This window comes from Hyperolius riggenbachi, chromosome 9, assembly GCF_040937935.1.
Source record: "Hyperolius riggenbachi isolate aHypRig1 chromosome 9, aHypRig1.pri, whole genome shotgun sequence".
NCBI lineage: Eukaryota > Metazoa > Chordata > Amphibia > Anura > Hyperoliidae > Hyperolius > Hyperolius riggenbachi.
In genome coordinates this window covers 89,994,582-90,011,783 of record NC_090654.1, presented here as the reverse complement: position 1 = coordinate 90,011,783, position 17,202 = coordinate 89,994,582, and the positions used below count along the sequence as shown (strand labels likewise).

General features: G+C 44.1%; 1 protein-coding gene across 1 annotated transcript in view; it reads left to right on the top strand.

Annotated features, from left to right (window-relative positions):
* Nucleotides 1-328: 328 nt before the first annotated feature.
* The window catches only part of LOC137532552 (cytochrome P450 2D17-like), a 68,823-nt gene continuing 51,949 nt past the window's right edge, over nt 329-17,202 (top strand). The window contains exons 1-3 of the mRNA XM_068253181.1: nt 329-678; nt 4,064-4,235; nt 7,724-7,876. Of these exons, the coding sequence (XP_068109282.1) occupies nt 478-678; nt 4,064-4,235; nt 7,724-7,876 (526 nt within the window). The 5' untranslated portion in view covers nt 329-477. The remainder of the gene's footprint in view (nt 679-4,063; nt 4,236-7,723; nt 7,877-17,202) is intronic.

The window sequence follows — 17,202 nt, the reverse complement described above, 5'->3', positions numbered from 1 at the left end:
AATAATTTATACGGCGCACCAAATCCTGCCAATGGCAACTACAGTGTCAGAGGTGCAAGAAGGGGATGGGGAACAGTTTGTTAATGATTACCACTGTTGAAAGTATAGAAGTGATTATTATGAGCACAGGACCAATACAGAGCTAAAACTGTAGTTGAGGGAGGGCCCTTCGGGGCCCCTCTGGCCCAAGGCCCCTGGAGTCAGCCTGAAATAAAATAATGCAGAACTTGAAATAAGAAAAAGGCAGATGTGAACAGTATTTCTATGGGCGTTACTGTATAACCTTTATGCAGTGCTGCAGGGTTGGGGGAGGTGTTTCCTGGAGCTGTGCTGCAATAGAACTCCTCTTAATGTGCACTTTGACTGAGTGTGGCTTTGACTATCAGAGTCACAGCAAGAAATGACAACACTGATATACACAGTCTACATCAGAACCTGCTCTAGGAGAGAAGATTAATCTCCCATTGCTGTATAATTATGTGGAAGCTGGAGGTCTTCTCGGGCCTGTTCTCTAATGCGTTTGTACTGGTGATTTCCTTTCTTCTGTGTCTGTTGATCCTGGACTTTGTGAAGAGCAGGAATAAGCACCCCCGTTTCCCTCCGGGACCTGCAGGTCTGCCATTCTTGGGCAATATCCTGCAGATAGACTTTAGGAATCTGCACATCGCTTTGACCCAGGTATGTTGTGTGGTTAAACAGACAGTAAAAATACAGGAAGCTCTCAATGTATTCTATAGTTGTGTTTCAAGAGGGTAAAGCCCCGTATACACTTAGATTAAAGTCGGCTGAGGTGGCCCATAATGACCACCCCCGCCAATAATTCGGTGTGTGTACAGTGGCCCCTGACCACAGCCCGGCAAGCCATCTGACAGGCAGATCAACTTGCTTAAAGAGAGCCAGAGGTGGGCTCAAAAAAAAAGTAGGCTATCTGATCCGGCGGGCAGAGCGGATCAGGTAGCCGCAAAAAACGCAGCTCCCCGCAGTCCTGTGGGCCGCACTGGCCCACTTTTATTTTAGTGACCTATAGGTCATGACACTGTAAGGAGAGACTGTGTGTCTCGCAGCGTGCAAGGAGGCGGGGGAGCGACAGGGGGGCCGGCCAGGGAGAGAGAGCTGCCCAACAGCAGCTCTGGAAACCCTGTAGGAATGCCCCTGCTGGGTGCTTTGAACAGGGAATCCCTCTTCCTGTGTTTACCTCAGAGATAGCGACAAATATTGTTGCTATTGCTAATCTCAGGGGGCTATAGCGCGGAGGTGGGGGGGGGGGCACAGAGGCATGTCATGAGGCTGAGAACATGCCTCTGTGTCCCATCTGCCCACCTCGGGTTCTCTTTATGCGATGGCCGATACCTTTCTTCTCACCGCTCGCCCCATCCATCATGAGATGTCAGCCCTCTGCCTCCCTGCATAGCAACAGAATGCAGCTGACTATGTGTCTGTACATCATCGCCCCAGTGATGTAGCCCTAGGAATCGGGTCCCAGTCTCTGCGGGGCGACATCAGTCATAAGTGTGTACAGGCCTTTAAGTGAATATAATTGGTATAGTTGTTGTACAAAAATATGTTGACTCCTTAAAGGAAATCTAAAGTAAAAAAAAAATCAGTTAAACTTACATTGGGCTTCTTGCAGCCCCCAGGAGTCATCTTGTGCCCATGCCATCTGTTCGAATCCCTCTGGCAAGCAGCGGTGACCCCCACAAAGCTGGCTGGTCACGCGCTTAGTCACAGTGCTCCCACGGCCAGGAGCGTTCTGAGCATGCGCAGTACGAGAAAACCACTACTGTGCATGTGCAGAGCACTCCTGGCAGTGGGAGCGCAAACAGGGTGCATGCACAGTAGCTGCCGACATCGCAAGGTTACTGCGGGCACAGGATGACTCCAGGTTGCTGAAAGAAGCACCAGGTAAGTTACATTGATTTTTAACACCCTGGTAAGGTGCTATTCACACTTGTTTTAGAGATTTTTGTGTTGTTTTTGCATAAACATTCTTGCATTTTTCTTTATTTTGTGTGATTTTCTATGCATGTATGTGAAATTTTGCATTGTGATTTTTCTGTCAATACCAACGAAGTTGATTTACATACAAATTCTTCTTCTAACTTCAAAATTGCATTCGAATTTTCATGCAAAGCATGGATTTTTATGTACAGTAAACGCTCTGGGTTCTCATTGCATAATTTGAAACACAAATTGCACATGAGAGAAAGAGACCTGCCACCCGAATAGTATAGGCAGAAAATTTGAAGATGGATTTTCGCACAAAATCGGAAATACACAGCGAGGCCATTGAGATACATGACATTTGCGACAAACACGCATTTTGCAATTTGGAAAGTTTTACACAAATGTTATTACAAGTTTGGATACTGGGAAAGAATGAACCTCTGTCCATAGCTATCAATAAAGAGAGTTCTTCGTTTAGGGTGGGGTTATATTCTAACAACATGCAAATTTCACATCATTACACATTCCTGCTGGAGTAAAGCTGCATACACACGTATGTACAATAATCTAGCGTGTATACAGCGACCCACAACAACCCTGAATGCGCCAGTGGTAGATCCGCCATGTCAGATAAACTTGGCTGAGGGTATTGTTCTTTCCCGCTCTGTCGGCTCTCCTCCATCGGCTCTCCCCTCCACAGAAACACAACTCGGCCCGAACTGTCGCCACCCCTGACAGGCAACATTCATCATATGTGTGTACTCGGCTTAAGGCCTTGTTCCCACTACAGAATGCTGAGAGCTTTCTCTTACCTAGGGCTTCTGACAGCCTCCTGCAGCCAATCTGTTCCCACGCAGACACTCACCGATGCTCTGGTCCCATGCTCACTTTCACTTTGCGCAGTTTGGGGGACCTGCGCCTGCGTGGCCCTGGCTGTGCGCAGTAGAGATTTTCTCATACTGCGTCTGCGCAGAGCGCTCCTGGCTACAGGAACGCATACTAGGATACACATGGCCAGGGCCCAATGGAGGTCGAATTACAAGCCGACCTCCATTACGGGAAAAAAAGTGAGCCTCGGCGGGAGAACTGAGGGCTCGTTTCCACTATAGCGAATCTGCATGCGGTGTCCGCATGCGGATTCGCATAGGCAATGCAAGTGGATGGGGCTGTTTCCACTTGTGCGGTTGCGGGAGCGTTTTTTTGTGCGGCAGAAATCTGCATGGCAAAGCCGTCAGATTTTGCGTGCGAGAGGAATGCACGCGAATCGCCGCTAATGCTTTTAAATAGGGAAACCGCATGCGGGTTGAGCATGCGGTTTTTGCCGCGAATTCGGTATAATGTTAATTTACACAGGCAGGGACATGGTTAAATTCGCACATACCCTTACCTATGCGGAATCGCATGTGAAATCGCGGCAAAAAACGCATGCGGAATCGCACCCGCATGCGATTTTGTCCGCGGTGGAATGCAGGCGATTCCGCACCGCAACAGTGGAAACGAGCTCTGAGGATCGGTCCAGGACTGCAAGGGCACAGGTCGGCTGCAGGAGGCTGACAGAAGCCCCAGGTAAGTGAAACTATTTTTTAAGCAATTTACAGTTCCGTTTTAAGTGTTTTAATTATACAATGGATGGCAGCCTATTAATTTCAATATACACCACTAGAAGTTGTGTATAAGAATTCCATAAAACACAGTGCGCTAGTAATATTTCTGTGGGGTCCTCCTCCCTCTCCAGCAGGTGTCACCCTGGGCATTTGCCTGCGTTTCCTATGCCTAAAAACAGCCCTGCTTCACAGTAAGTGATAATATTTAGATATGGGGTGTGTGAAGTGAAAAGAGGATGTAGATAAAGGAATTGTGAACTCCTAACATAAGGGGGGCACAATGTGCTAAAAGAAAAAACTTGTGTGTTTGCAACTATAAGTGGTTGTGGTTAAGAGATAAAATGGCTCAGTCTAAGCAGAACACATAGGTGAAAAGTATCAGTGTAAAGGTGGTGTGAGTTTGTTGCCGCAACAAGTGGGTTTGTGTTGAGGTACAACATTGTCCTACCCTAAGCGGCTGCAGGCTTGGCCTGGCTCACCTGAAAGTATTTTTTACACTTTGTATTTTACAACAGCTGAGTAAGAAATTTGGAGGTGTCTACAGCTTGCACTTCTTCAGGAAGAAGATTGTGGTGCTGAACAGCTTTGAAGTGTTGAAGGATGCCCTGATCAACCGATCTGAGGATATTGCTGATCGACCACGATTTCCCCTCAGCGAGAAATTAGGGTATGAAGGGGAATCTAAAGGTAATTTATCCAATGACTACTGAGAAGTCAAAGCAGTACAATTAGCTGCTGGTCTTCAGCACTTGTCAGGGCTTGAACACATTGCAATTTGAACACAAGATCTTTAATGTGAATAATGCTTCAACCTTTCCATAAATAACGATGAGCATTGTAGATTAGTACTGTTATTTCCCACAATACAATGAGGTTCACAGACAGCAAACTGTCTGGACCATGGCCATGACATCACACTGTGGAAGGGGTTTCACCACAATATCAGCTATACAGATCCGCCTAATGATCTGTTCGAGAATAGTTAAAGATTTCTTGTGGGAAAGGGGTATCAGCTACTGATTGGGATGACGTTCAATCCTTGGTTAAAGTTCCTCTTTAAAGGATCCTCGAGGTGACATGTGACTTGATGAGATAGACATGTATGTACAGGTCCTTCTCCAAAAATTAGCATATTGTGATAAAGTTCATTATTTTCTGTAATGTACTGATAAACATTAGACTTTCACATATTTTATGCTGGAAATACACGTTTTGTTTTTGCCTTCGTTTTAGCCTTCGATTCGTTCAGTAAACGAATCGAGTGTTGAAAACGTATGTGAAAATAGTCATAATCTCATTATAGTTTCGATTAATAGACCCCAAAAACGAACGACTAGTGATCGAACATGTTTGATATTATCTCTCTTTATCCATCTAATCGAGCCATTGGTAGGCTTGATGGCTGTTCAGATCGATTATATGTTCGTTTATGTTAGTCCGTCCCTGTAAAAAGGGATTTTCGTTTCGTTTCTTTGCAGCCTTCGATTATTGGAAAAACGAAACCATCAGAATCGAAAAAAAAAACGAAACCGTGGGTGGTGATATTAACCGTACGTTCGATTATTTCGGGAACGAAAAGGACAAAAGGCACAATCGAAACGGAGGCTAAAACGAAGGCAAAAACGAAACGTGTATTCCCAGCATTAGATTCATTACACACAAACTGAAGTAGTTCAAGCCTTTTATTGTTTTAATATTGATGATTTTGGCATACAGCTCATGAAAACCCAAAGTTCCTATCTCAAAAAATTAGCATATCATGAAAAGGTTCTCTAAACGAGCTATTAACCTTATAATCTGAATCAACTAATTAACTCTAAACACCTGCAAAAGATTCCTGAGGCTTTTAAAAGCTCCCAGCCTGGTTCATTACTCAAAAACGCAATCATGGGTAAGATTGCCGACCTGACTGCTGTCCAGAAGGCCATCATTGACACCCTCAAGCAAGAGGGTAAGACACAGAAAGAAATTTCTGAACGAATAGGCTGTTCCCAGAGTGCTGTATCAAGGCACCTCGGTGGGAAGTCTGTGGGAAGGAAAAAGTGTGGCAGAAAACGCTGCACAACAAGAAGAGGTGACCGGACCCTGAGGAAGATTGTGGAGAAGGACCGATTCCAGACCTTGGGGGACCTGCGGAAGCAGTGGACTGAGTCTGGAGTAGAAACATCCAGAGCCACTGTGTACAGGCGTGTGCAGGAAATGGGCTACAGGTGCCGCATTCCCCAGGTCAAGCCACTTTTGAACCAGACACAGCGGGAGAAGCGCCTGACCTGGGCGCCTGACCTGGGCTACAGAGAAGCAGCACTGGACTGTTGCTCAGTGGTCCAAAGTACTTTTTTCGGATGAAAGCAACTTTTGCATGTCATTCGGAAATCAAGGTGCCAGAGTCTGCAGGAAGACTGGGGAGAGGGAAATGCCAAAATGCCTGAAGTCCAGTGTCAAGTACCCACAGTCAGTGATGGTCTGGGGTGCTATGTCAGCTGCTGGTGTTGGTCCACTGTGTTTTATCAAGGGCAGGGTCAATGCAGCTAGCTATCAGGAGATTTTGGAGCACTTCATGCTTCCATCTGCTGAAAAGCATGACCTGGCACCTGCTCACAGTGCCAAAACCACTGGTAAATGGTTTACTGACCATGGTATTACTATGCTCAATTGGCCTGCCAACTCTCCTGACCTGAACCCCATAGAGAATCTGTGGGATATTGTGAAGAGAAAGTTGAGAGACGCAAGACCCAACACTCTGGATGAGCTTAAGGCCGCTACCGAAGCATCCTGGGCCTCCATAACACCTGAGCAATGCCACAGGCTGATTGCCTCCATGCCACGCCGCATTGAAGCAGTCATTTCTGCAAAAGGATTCCCGACCAAGTATTGAGTGCATACTGTAACTGAACATAATTATTTGAAGGTTGACTTTTTTGTTTTAAAAACACTTTTCTTTTATTGGTCGGATGAAATATGCTAATTTTTTGAGATAGGAAATTTGGGTTTTCATGAGCTGTATGCCAAAATCATCAATATTAAAACAATAAAAGGCTTGAACTACTTCAGTTGTAGTGTAATGAATCTAAATTATATAAAAGTCTAATGTTTATCAGCACATTACAGAAAATAATGAACTTTATCACAATATGCAAATTTTTTGAGAAGGACCTGTACAGTGCCAAGTACACTAATAACTATGTGGTGTTCCTTTTTTTCTTTCTCTGCCTGAAAGAGTTAAACATCAGGTATATAAGTGGCAGTTCCTGTCTGGGTCAGGACTGAGTCAGACTACAGTGTGACCCTCACTGATAAGAAATTACAACTATAAAACACTTTGCTAGCAGAAAATGGCTTCTGAGAAAGATAAAAAGGGTCAATTTTAACTCTGGCATACTTCAATGAATGTGTCATTGAGTAAAAACAATAACAGTAAAAACTTAAAATGTACATTTAAATATAAAATAAAACTGTGGAATATCTTAAAAAGTCATTTTTAGGAGACGGAGGATAGATACAATTGTTTATTTCATTAGTTTATTTCCACCTCGGGTGTCCTTTAAAGGAATCAAAGTGAAAATAAACTTATGAGATAAGGAATTGTATGTGTAGTACAGCCAAGAAATAGAACATTATGAGAACATAAACCAGTCTCATATTGTTTCCAGTACAGGAAGAATGAAGAAACTTCACTTGTTATCTATGCAGAAGAGCTTCTGTGAGCTCTCTGACCAGATTAGTCGGCTACAGTGCTGTTTTCTGAGGCAATTATGCTTCAAAGAAACAATGACAGGCAGCTTCAGATAACATTTTTACTGCTGAGAAGTTTAGAGGGTCATATTAGCTCTGCTCTGTTTCATAGTTTAAAATACAGCATGGTTTGTAAATTGCAAATATGATAGAATGATGCAATGCTATGAAAAAAACAACTTTATACAGGCAGTCCCCGGTTAAAGAACCAGATAGGGACTGTAGATTTGTTCTAAACTTGAATCCGTTCTTAAGTCGAGACGTTTGAAACCGCTTCTTCAATCTTCCCCCACAGAAATGTACCTGAAAATAAAAACATGAGACTTTTCTTTGCTACTAATGTTCTATTACTCATCCATACTACACATACAATTCATAAGTTGTTGTTTTTTTCATCCAGTGTCACTTTAAGTAGGCATGATGACAACTTGTATCATATGCAGGGCTGCTGCTGATCAGATATGGCGATGCTTGGAAGGAGCAGAGGAGGTTTGCCCTATCTACAATGAGGAATTTTGGAATGGGGAAGAAGTCGCTGGAGGAGAGAGTGACAGAGGAGGCGCACTGTCTATGTGCTGTGTTCAAATCTCATGCAGGTTGGTCAATATCAGGGATTACTGAACGCAGCTTCCAGCTATCACGCTGGTGCGTGACGACATAATACACAGACAAATATACAGTACAATATAGTCACAGATCTGTCTGAACCTGTGCACAAGTATCGATATCGAGGTACAAAGTCGTAAAGCTATATCGTAGTCAATTTCGAGCAGGGTCATACACGTATATCAGATGTCAGTCGTATTGCAAGGATCAGGCAGGAACAGAGTCAGAAACCAGGCCGAGTTGTTAACGTAAATCAGATGGCAGTGATACAAAACAGCTAGGCAAAATCGAGGTCAGGAAACAAGCAAAGGTTGGTACACAGGTAAAACAACAGTAGATGTTATATCAATAATATTAGGAGGATATTATGAACAATTACAATAACAGCTATCACAGATCAAACGACTGACTAACTAGAGTACATATATATTGTGCGTCTACACAATATATGAATGTAACTCAATAAGCTAGCTAGCTAGACCAGAAACCAGCGAACTGATTAGTATCAGGGTCGACGAGCTCTGACTGCTTCCGACCTTAAAGAGAATCTGTATTGTTAAAATCGCACAAAAGTAAACATACCAGTGCGTTAGGGGACATCTCCTATTACCCTATGACACAATTTCGCCGCTCCTCGCCGCATTAAAAGTGGTTAAAAACAGTTTTAAAAAGTTTGTTTATAAACAAACAAAATGGCCACCAAAACAGGATGTAGGTTGATGTACAGTATGTCCACACATAGAAAATACATCCAAACACAAGCAGGCTGTATACAGCCTTCCTTTTGAATCTCAAGAGATCATTTGTGTGTTTCTTTCACTCTGTTCTCATGCACTGAAGTTTCAGGCTGCTCGTTTCTTCCTGCAAACAGCTTTGCCCTTGTTTATAATTCTTCAGTATGTGAAAGCCCAGCCAGCTCAGAGGACGATTTATCCAGCTTGTAAAAGATAAGAGAGAAGAGAGAAGCTGCTCTAATCCTAAATAACACACAGGCAGTGTGCAGAGAGGGGCCTTGAGGGGGGAGATGCATCACAGAACCACAACACTGAAGAACTTGGCAGCCTTCCAGACACAGGCCGACAAGTCTGACAAGAGAGAGATAAGTTGATTTATTACAGAGACAGTGATAGCAGAAAGTGCTGCAGTTAGCCAGAACACATTAGAATAGCTTTTTGAACTTGTAGGATGATAAAAAACAAAATGCAATTTTTGTTACGGAGTCTCTTTAAATCCAGATTCCCTGATCAGTAGCCACTCCTATCTGGTGAGGTCACTCATGACCTCATCTACTGAATCCTCCTCCTGAGCCTATAAGGCTCGGCGGAGCTCGCGCGTGTGCGATGCGACCTTTGGGTCGCATGCGACCCAGAAAACAACGCCGAAGGGGAGCTGGGGATGCTGCAGGAGGATGACTACGCCAGAGCCGTCGCGGGACCTGCCGCTGGAAGGTAAGTGTGTTACACCAGCTGATGGATTGGCAGCTAATGACTATACTTAATAAGACATATTTGAATGTCAGGGCAATATTCCACTCATTCCTGGTCAAAATATATTGCATTTTTATAAGAAAAAATAGAACTTGTGGTAAGCATTGAGACTACCATCCCGGGAAGGTGTAAAGTAGGCAATAGTTCAGATATATACAGGACCGGTTCTAGACTTTTTGCTGTCTGAGGCAAACTTGTGAGGATGCGACCCCCCCCCCCAATTGAAATGATCGTACAGCACACGACACATTATAGCTGCAGTGAACCCCCCCAAAAAACACCCTCAGTATAGGTAGGTTGGCAGGTATAGGTGCCCCCAGTATTGGTAGCTAGGTACAGTTGCCCCCAGTATAGGTTGGCCAGGTTGGTTCACTTCCTGTTTCTGCCTGGTGCTGTGCCCAGACTTCTATCGCCTGAGAAAGTCGCCTTACTTGGCATCATGGGCAGACCGGCCCTGGATATATAGCGACACATAATCAGGTCAGCAGGTACATGATCCCCCAAATAACTACAATGCAGAATGTCCCCAAAATAAAATTTGGTGGCATGTACCCCAAAATTACAATATGGCAGAATGCCACTAATAAAAGAAATTGAACCCTAATAACAGTTAGACCCCCATGACAAACAGTGGTCTCCTACCTCTCCTCAGGTCCCATCACATTTGGTAACATAAGTCACAGCTGCGGCGGCGCCCCTTGAGTATTAGAACAATAATTAACCCTTTGCACTCGTGGCATCAAGCTGGAACACTAGAAGCATTAAAACGTAACTAGTAAAAAAGGGCGCACAGGCATAGTGGACAAAAAGGGCGCCGCCATAGACTGCAATGCAAAATATCGGCTATTCGGCGCCCGACAGGAAAAAAGGGCGCACGAGAAATAGCGGTTACAGGGATCGTGTTAACAAATGTTTTCGTTTACAGGGTAAAGTTTATAACAAATATCGTTTACAAGTTCGTTTTGACTTTGTATTATACTTATTTTTTCGTTTGTAAATTTCGCTTATATCAGTTTTAACTAGTTTTTTCGTATTAAAATTGCGCTTACAAAACTATAACAACTAAAATTTCGTTTACACTTCTTTTATCATTTTAAATTCGTTTTCATATGTATAATGCTTAAATAACGTTTCTCAACCTGATTGTATTAGAAATACATCGCTCTTGGTATTAACTTTGTTTTTACACTTATAATGCGTTGATTATAGTTACTAAAATATCGCTTTAAATATTACTGTTATTTTAAGATTTCTAATGCATACGTGATTGTAAGGCTATCTATTGTATTGTATGTGTATATATATATATACCTTTTTCTACTTCTAATATTATTAACCTCCTGAGCGGTATGGACGAGCTCAGCTCGTCCATCACCGCCGGAGGCTGCCGCTCAGGCCCTGCTGGGCCGATTTTCTTCAAATAAAAAGCAGCACACGCAGCCGGCACTTTGTCAGCCGCGTGTGCTGCCTGATCGCCGCCGCTCTGCGGCGATCCGCCGCGAGCAGCGGCGAAAGAGGGTCCCCCCAGCCGCCTGAGCCCAGCGTAGCCGGAACAAAAAGTTCCGGCCAGCGCTAAGGGCTGGATCGGAGGCGGCTGACGTCAGGACGTCGGCTGACGTCCATGACGTCACTCCGCTCGTCGCTATGGCGACGATCTAAGCAAAACAAGGAAGGCCGCTCATTGCGGCCTTCCTTGTTTATTCTGGGCGCCGGAGGCGATCGGAAGAACGCCTCCGGAGCGCCCTCTAGTGGGCTTTCATGCAGCCAACTTTCAGTTGGCTGCATGAAATAGTTTTTTTTTAATTAAAAAAAAACCCTCCCGCAGCCTCCCTGGCGATCTCAATAGAACGCCGGGGAGGTTAATGTATACGTGATTTTAAGGCTAGTTATTATATTACAAATATATAAATTATTTTATTCATGTTATTTGGAGTGAAGTATTTTAAGGATTAAATATATTATTGTTTATATGTGTTTAGCGTGTTTGTGCAGTGGGGATGGTTAGGTTTAGGCATTACTAGGGGGTCTAGGGGTTAGGGATAGGTATAGGGAGGGTTAGGTATAGTTACAGTGCGATATACACCACCAGGGGGGTGGTTAGTTTTAGGCACCACCAGGGGGGTGGTTAGTTTTAGGCACCACCAGGGGGGTCTTAGGTTTAGGCACCACCAGGGGGGTCTTAGGTTTAGGCACCAACAGGGGGGTCTTAGGTTTAGGCACCAACAGGGGGGTCTTAGGTTTAGGCACCAACAGGGGGGTCTTAGGTTTAGGCACCACCAGGGGGGTCTTAGGTTTAGGCACCACCAGGGGGGTCTTAGGTTTAGGCACCAACAGGGGGGTCTTAGGTTTAGGCACCAACAGTGGGGTGGTTAGTTTTAGGCACCAACAGGGGGGTCTTAGGTTTAGGCACCACCAGGGGGGTCTAGGGGTTAGGGATAGGTACAGGGAGGGTTAGGTATAGTTACAGTGCAATATACACCACCAGGGGTGGTTAGGTTTAGGCACCACCAGGGGAGTCTTAGGTTTAGACACCACCAGGGGGGTCTAGGGGTTAGGGATAGGTACAGGGAGGGTTAGGTATAGTTACAGTGCAATATACACCACCAGGGGTGGTTAGGTTTAGGCACCACCAGGGGAGTCTTAGGTTTAGACACCACCAGGGGGGTCTAGGGGTTAGGAATAGGTACAGGGAGGGCTCTGTATGAGAGTAAGGTTAGGTATAGTTATAGTATAATATATGTAATATATACAATTTATTACATTATGTGTATTTACACAAAGGGGGGGTCTAGGTGTGAGTGATATGGATAAGGAGAGATATCTGTGACCCTAAAGTTAGGTATAATTGTAGTAAAATACCTGTAAAACCTACCATTCTAGTACTATGCTTAATACAAGTGTAAATATCGTTTTTGCTATAGACGCTATTTGACGTTTCTTTTCAGAATTCGTTTACTGCTATAGACGGTATTTTGCCATTTCATTCCCGTTTATTTAACCTATTTAGCACTAAATTATCGTTTATAACCTCTTAAACGAAAAATATGGTTTTGCATTCAAACTTACAATTTCAGCTATACCCAGCGCCCTTTTTTCCAGGCGCCCTTTTTTGATACACGCGCATTAAAACAACTAGGTTGCAAGATTATGCGGTTGAAGGAAGGGAACATTAGCTTCCAGAATAGTTTGCATGCAAAAAGCCTTCTGCACTAAACCATTAAGAGTTAATGATTGTATGTAATGTTGTATGTAAATTGACCACTCTTCTCAGCACCTGCTTTTCCATTTAAAATCATGGTTCCTAAGCAGGACGACCATAGCCCCTCCTTCTTGGTATGTACTGCATGTCTTACCACTTGTAGTATCAAGTAGTATAATTACATCTGCACCGGTGGAATATATGACGTGCTGTGATCACCCCTGGAGTCACAGGAACCATACATATCAGTTGAAAGGATCCGCACCGTCTAAAACGTAGGTATTTTATTAAAGCTCTTTAAAACATATAGGGGACTTACTGATAGGCTGAGAGGCGAAGGGGAGTGTCCCAATCTAAAGGTAATGCGGTAGTTAGCCGGCAGAGCTTGGGATTAGCCGGCACCACTGTCTGGCATCTATAGCATGATGACTCAAGTAGTTCTTTGGATGTGTTTTACATGTCTTAGGACAAATGAGGAAGTGCCTTTGGTGCAGGCAACCTTTTGGGGGAACCCTCTGGGGTCTGATCAGCCTGATGTAAGTTTTTTGCTCAGTTGCTTCCTGCATAACGATTTTTGCAATGTTTGTAAACATTAGATTTGCTTTCCATTGGCTCGTGCTGATATGAATATGCATGTATGCAAATTGTTAAGACATGTTGTAGTCTTCTATCAGGTCCTCTACGTGTGTATTTAATGGGCATAGCATGTGTGAATATGTTAGTGTGTACTGGAACCATTCTGAGGAAGGATTATATCCGAAACGCTGTGCGTCAATGGTGATCCGGGACACATTCAGATCTTGCCTATGATGTTTTAAAGAGCTTTAATAAAATACCTACGTTTTAGACGGTGCGGATCCTTTCAACTGTTAACCCTTGTAGTATGGCATGAATAGTGCCTGGGGCACTTGCCATGTCTGCCATATCTCTTGGTAGGTCAACACTAGGGATTCATTAGCACAGCTTCCAGCTAGTGATGAGCTGAAATTTTGCATTTTTTCCGTAATTATGATAAGAAAATGCATAATTTTGTAATTTCATGTCATAATTTTGTGAAAATCATAATCTTGTGTTTAATTTCGTGTTACTCATTTTGTAATTTCTTGTAAAACAAGAAAACACAAAATTACAAACATTTTAGTAATTACCGTATGAAAATGTAATCACGAAAATGATCGTAATTATGAAGACAATTGTAATTAAGAAAAATTTATGTATGGTAATAATTATGCAAAATGTCACATCATTTTTTATGATTATGATTTTTCCATTACGATCGTAATTGTAATTACGAAAATTATACGAAATTTGGCTGAATCGCAATTAGCACATTACGACCATCACTACTTCCAACTAATTGATTGCCAACTAATGGCTTTCAATTACTAGAATCGCATTCACTTGCTAGTAGAGTGGAGATTTGTGTGTTAGCAGGATATTCCAGTCATCCCTAGTCAAAATATACCTAGATGAATCTTTACTGTGACACATTAGACATCTGCTTAGGTTGGGCCCAGGCAGGCTAGTTTGGCGGTGAAATCCTCTCTTAGGCCTGGTGCACACCAAAAACCGCTAGCAGTTCAGCAAGCTAGCAACGCTTTTTCTTATTTTTCTGTAGCGGTTCAGCTAGCATTTTGCGGTTTTGTGAAGCGCTTTTGGTGTAGTAGATTTCATATATTGTTACAGTAAAGCTGTTACTGAATAGCTTCTGTAACAAAAATGCCTGCAAAACCGCTCTGAACTGCCGTTTTTCAGAGCAGTTTGCGTTTTTCCTATACTTAAAGAGAATCTGTACTCTAATATTCTTACAATAAAAAGCATACCATTCTATTCATTATTTTCTCCTGTGCCCCTCTGTGCTGTTTCTGCCACTCTCTGCTGCAATCCTGGCTTGTAATTAACAGTTTTAGGCAGTGTTTACAAACAAACTAACCAGCTTCTAATAGGCTCAGCTAAGCATAGTGTGTGAGTCATTGAGAGTATGCAGGGGGCCTGCAGAGGGTGTGTATCGCTTCTACCAATCACAAGCAGCCCTGCACATTCCACACAATCAAGCTTTAGCCCGACAAACAGGACAGAGGAAAGATACATTGATTTATTACAGAGACAGTGCAGTTAGGAAAGACTGCAGTAAGCCAGAGCAGATTAGAACAGGCATAGGAACTTATAGGATAGAAGAACTAAGGCTGAAAAATTTGTTACAGAGTCTCTTTAACATTGAGGCAGAAACGCAGCCGCAATCCAAAATCTGCAGCAACCCGGGAGTATGCGTTTCTGCAAAACACCTCCCACTCTGGTGTGCACCACCCCATTGAAATACATTACCCAAGCGGATCCGCAGCCACAAGCGGATCGCAAACCGCAGCCGAACCGCTCTGGTGTGCACTAGGCCTCTAAAAAGGAAGATTGATCTGGGGCTGTATTGCACTGGCACAAGATCTAGCTCCTAGCAAAACCATGCAGGTGCCGAGACAGCATTTATGTCAGAATCAGAATCTTTATTATCGCCAAGCACGACTGGGTCGTGCCCGGAATTGGGCTTGGCACGTACAGGGTACTGATACAGGATATAGATACAGATACAGGACAAATCAAGCAGTTAGAAAGGAACACAACATTTGCAGAGAGACAATGTAGCATAAGTTACAACACAAAAAAACATCCAAAAAAGAACAGCCAGAAAAAAGTCAGCTTGAGCTAGAGCGCCGTCTATCTGTGTGTAGAGTGCCTAAGTGCCGGCATGGTGTTGTGGTGTGGGGCTGGGCAGTTCAGAAGGTTGACAGCCGAGGGAAAGAAGCTGTTTTTATGCCTTGAGGTTTTGGTGAATATGGACCGGAACCGGAGTCTCCGGCTCGAAGGGAGCTGACTAAAGAAGCGATGGCCTGGGCGTGTGAGGGGTCGTTGGTGATCTTTAATGCTCTGGAGAACAGCCTGGAATGGTAAAGGAGGTCCAGAGAGGGGAGGGGTCTCCCGATGATCCTCTCCGCTGATCTGATGACCCTCTGCAGTTTGAGTCTGTCGCTGGCAGAGGAGCTGGCATACCAAACCAGGATGGAAGAGCATAGAACAGATTTGATTGTAGCGGAGTAGAAGTTTGTCAGAAGTTTTTGGGCCATACCAAACTTTTTTAGTTGGAGGAGAAAGAAAAGTCTCTGTTGGGCTTTCCTCTGTGTGGAGGCAGTGTTGGCCTTCCACTTCAGGTCATTTGAGATGGTTGTGCCCAGAAGGTGGACGCTGGGGACTCTTTCCACCTCCTTGCCATCGATGCAGATTGGGGGCGGGGTTGAGGCGCATCTCCTGAAATCAACAATCATCTCCACAGTTTTCGCTGTGTTTAGGACCAATCCGTTCTCTCTGCACCAGTGACAGACACCTTCAACCTGGTGGCGGAACTCTTCCTCATCATTATTGGTGATGAGACCGACAATGGTCGTGTCGTCAGCGAATTTGATTACTTTTACCGAGTCTGACGTGGATTTGCAGTTATTTGTATACAGAGAGAACAGAAACGGCGACAGGGCGCAGCCTTGTGGGGCTCCTGTGTTGGTGGTCCTAGGTTGTGAGGAGATGGTGCCCAGCCTAACAACCTGGGACCTGTTGGTGAGGAAGTCCGTGATCCACAGGCGTAGGGTTGGGTGGACTCCTATTGCGGCAAGATTGTCTTGCAGTATTTTGGGGCTGATGGTATTGAATGCAGAGCTGAAGTCCAGTAGGAGGATCCTGGCGTAGGAGTCTGGTCTATCCAGGTGTTCATAGACGAGCTCCAAGCAGATGTTAATGGCATCATCAGTGGACCTGTTTGCTCTGTACGCGAACTGGTGTGGATCTAGCAGTCCCTCTGTGGAGTGCTTAAGGAGGGGAAGCACCATGCTTTCAAAAGCTTTCATGATCACGGATGTAAGTGGCACGGGCCTGAAGTTGTTGAGGTCAAGGGTTTCCTCATTTTTGGGGACAGGGATAATGGTGGACCTCTTGAAGCACGCGGGTACTTTGCCTCCCTGGAGGGACCTCGTGAGGATGGAAGAGAGGGTGGGAGCAAGCTGACGAGCGCAAGTAATCTTGCCACGGATAATTTCAGCACAGGAAGAATTCAGCTCAGGGTTCAAGCAATTCTGGTGCTGGACTGGTTCTTTTTTTAACTTGTGATGTTGACGTTTTTTAACTGTGGTGTAATCCCCAGTTAGGGTAGCTGGGGAATACGACAACAAGGAGCCCAAATAGCTTTGGACATTGGAGAGGGGTTGTCAGTTGGGAATTTTTGTTAGAGGGATGTAGAACATGAAGGGTGAATAGTGTTTAACTTATGAAGGGGTTTATATACTATATACTGTATATATGTGTTTATTTGTCAGGGTAATGATGGTGGTGGTGGTGGGTGTTTATGTTAAAGGTTGGTAAGAGATGGAGCGGAGTGTAGGATATGTAGGTTGCATTGTGTGTGTTGGGGTGGCGGCATACCTTTACATTACTTGAGGATTTGCTATGACATGGAGAGAAAAAATGTTTTACACCGGAGAAGGTTGCGTTGCTACAACACGGATGGGGAATAGTATTTTTATATTTGAAGGTATTATGGCTGAAATGGAGGCAGAAAGGCTAAATGAATTATTAGCTTTGGCCAACAAATCAC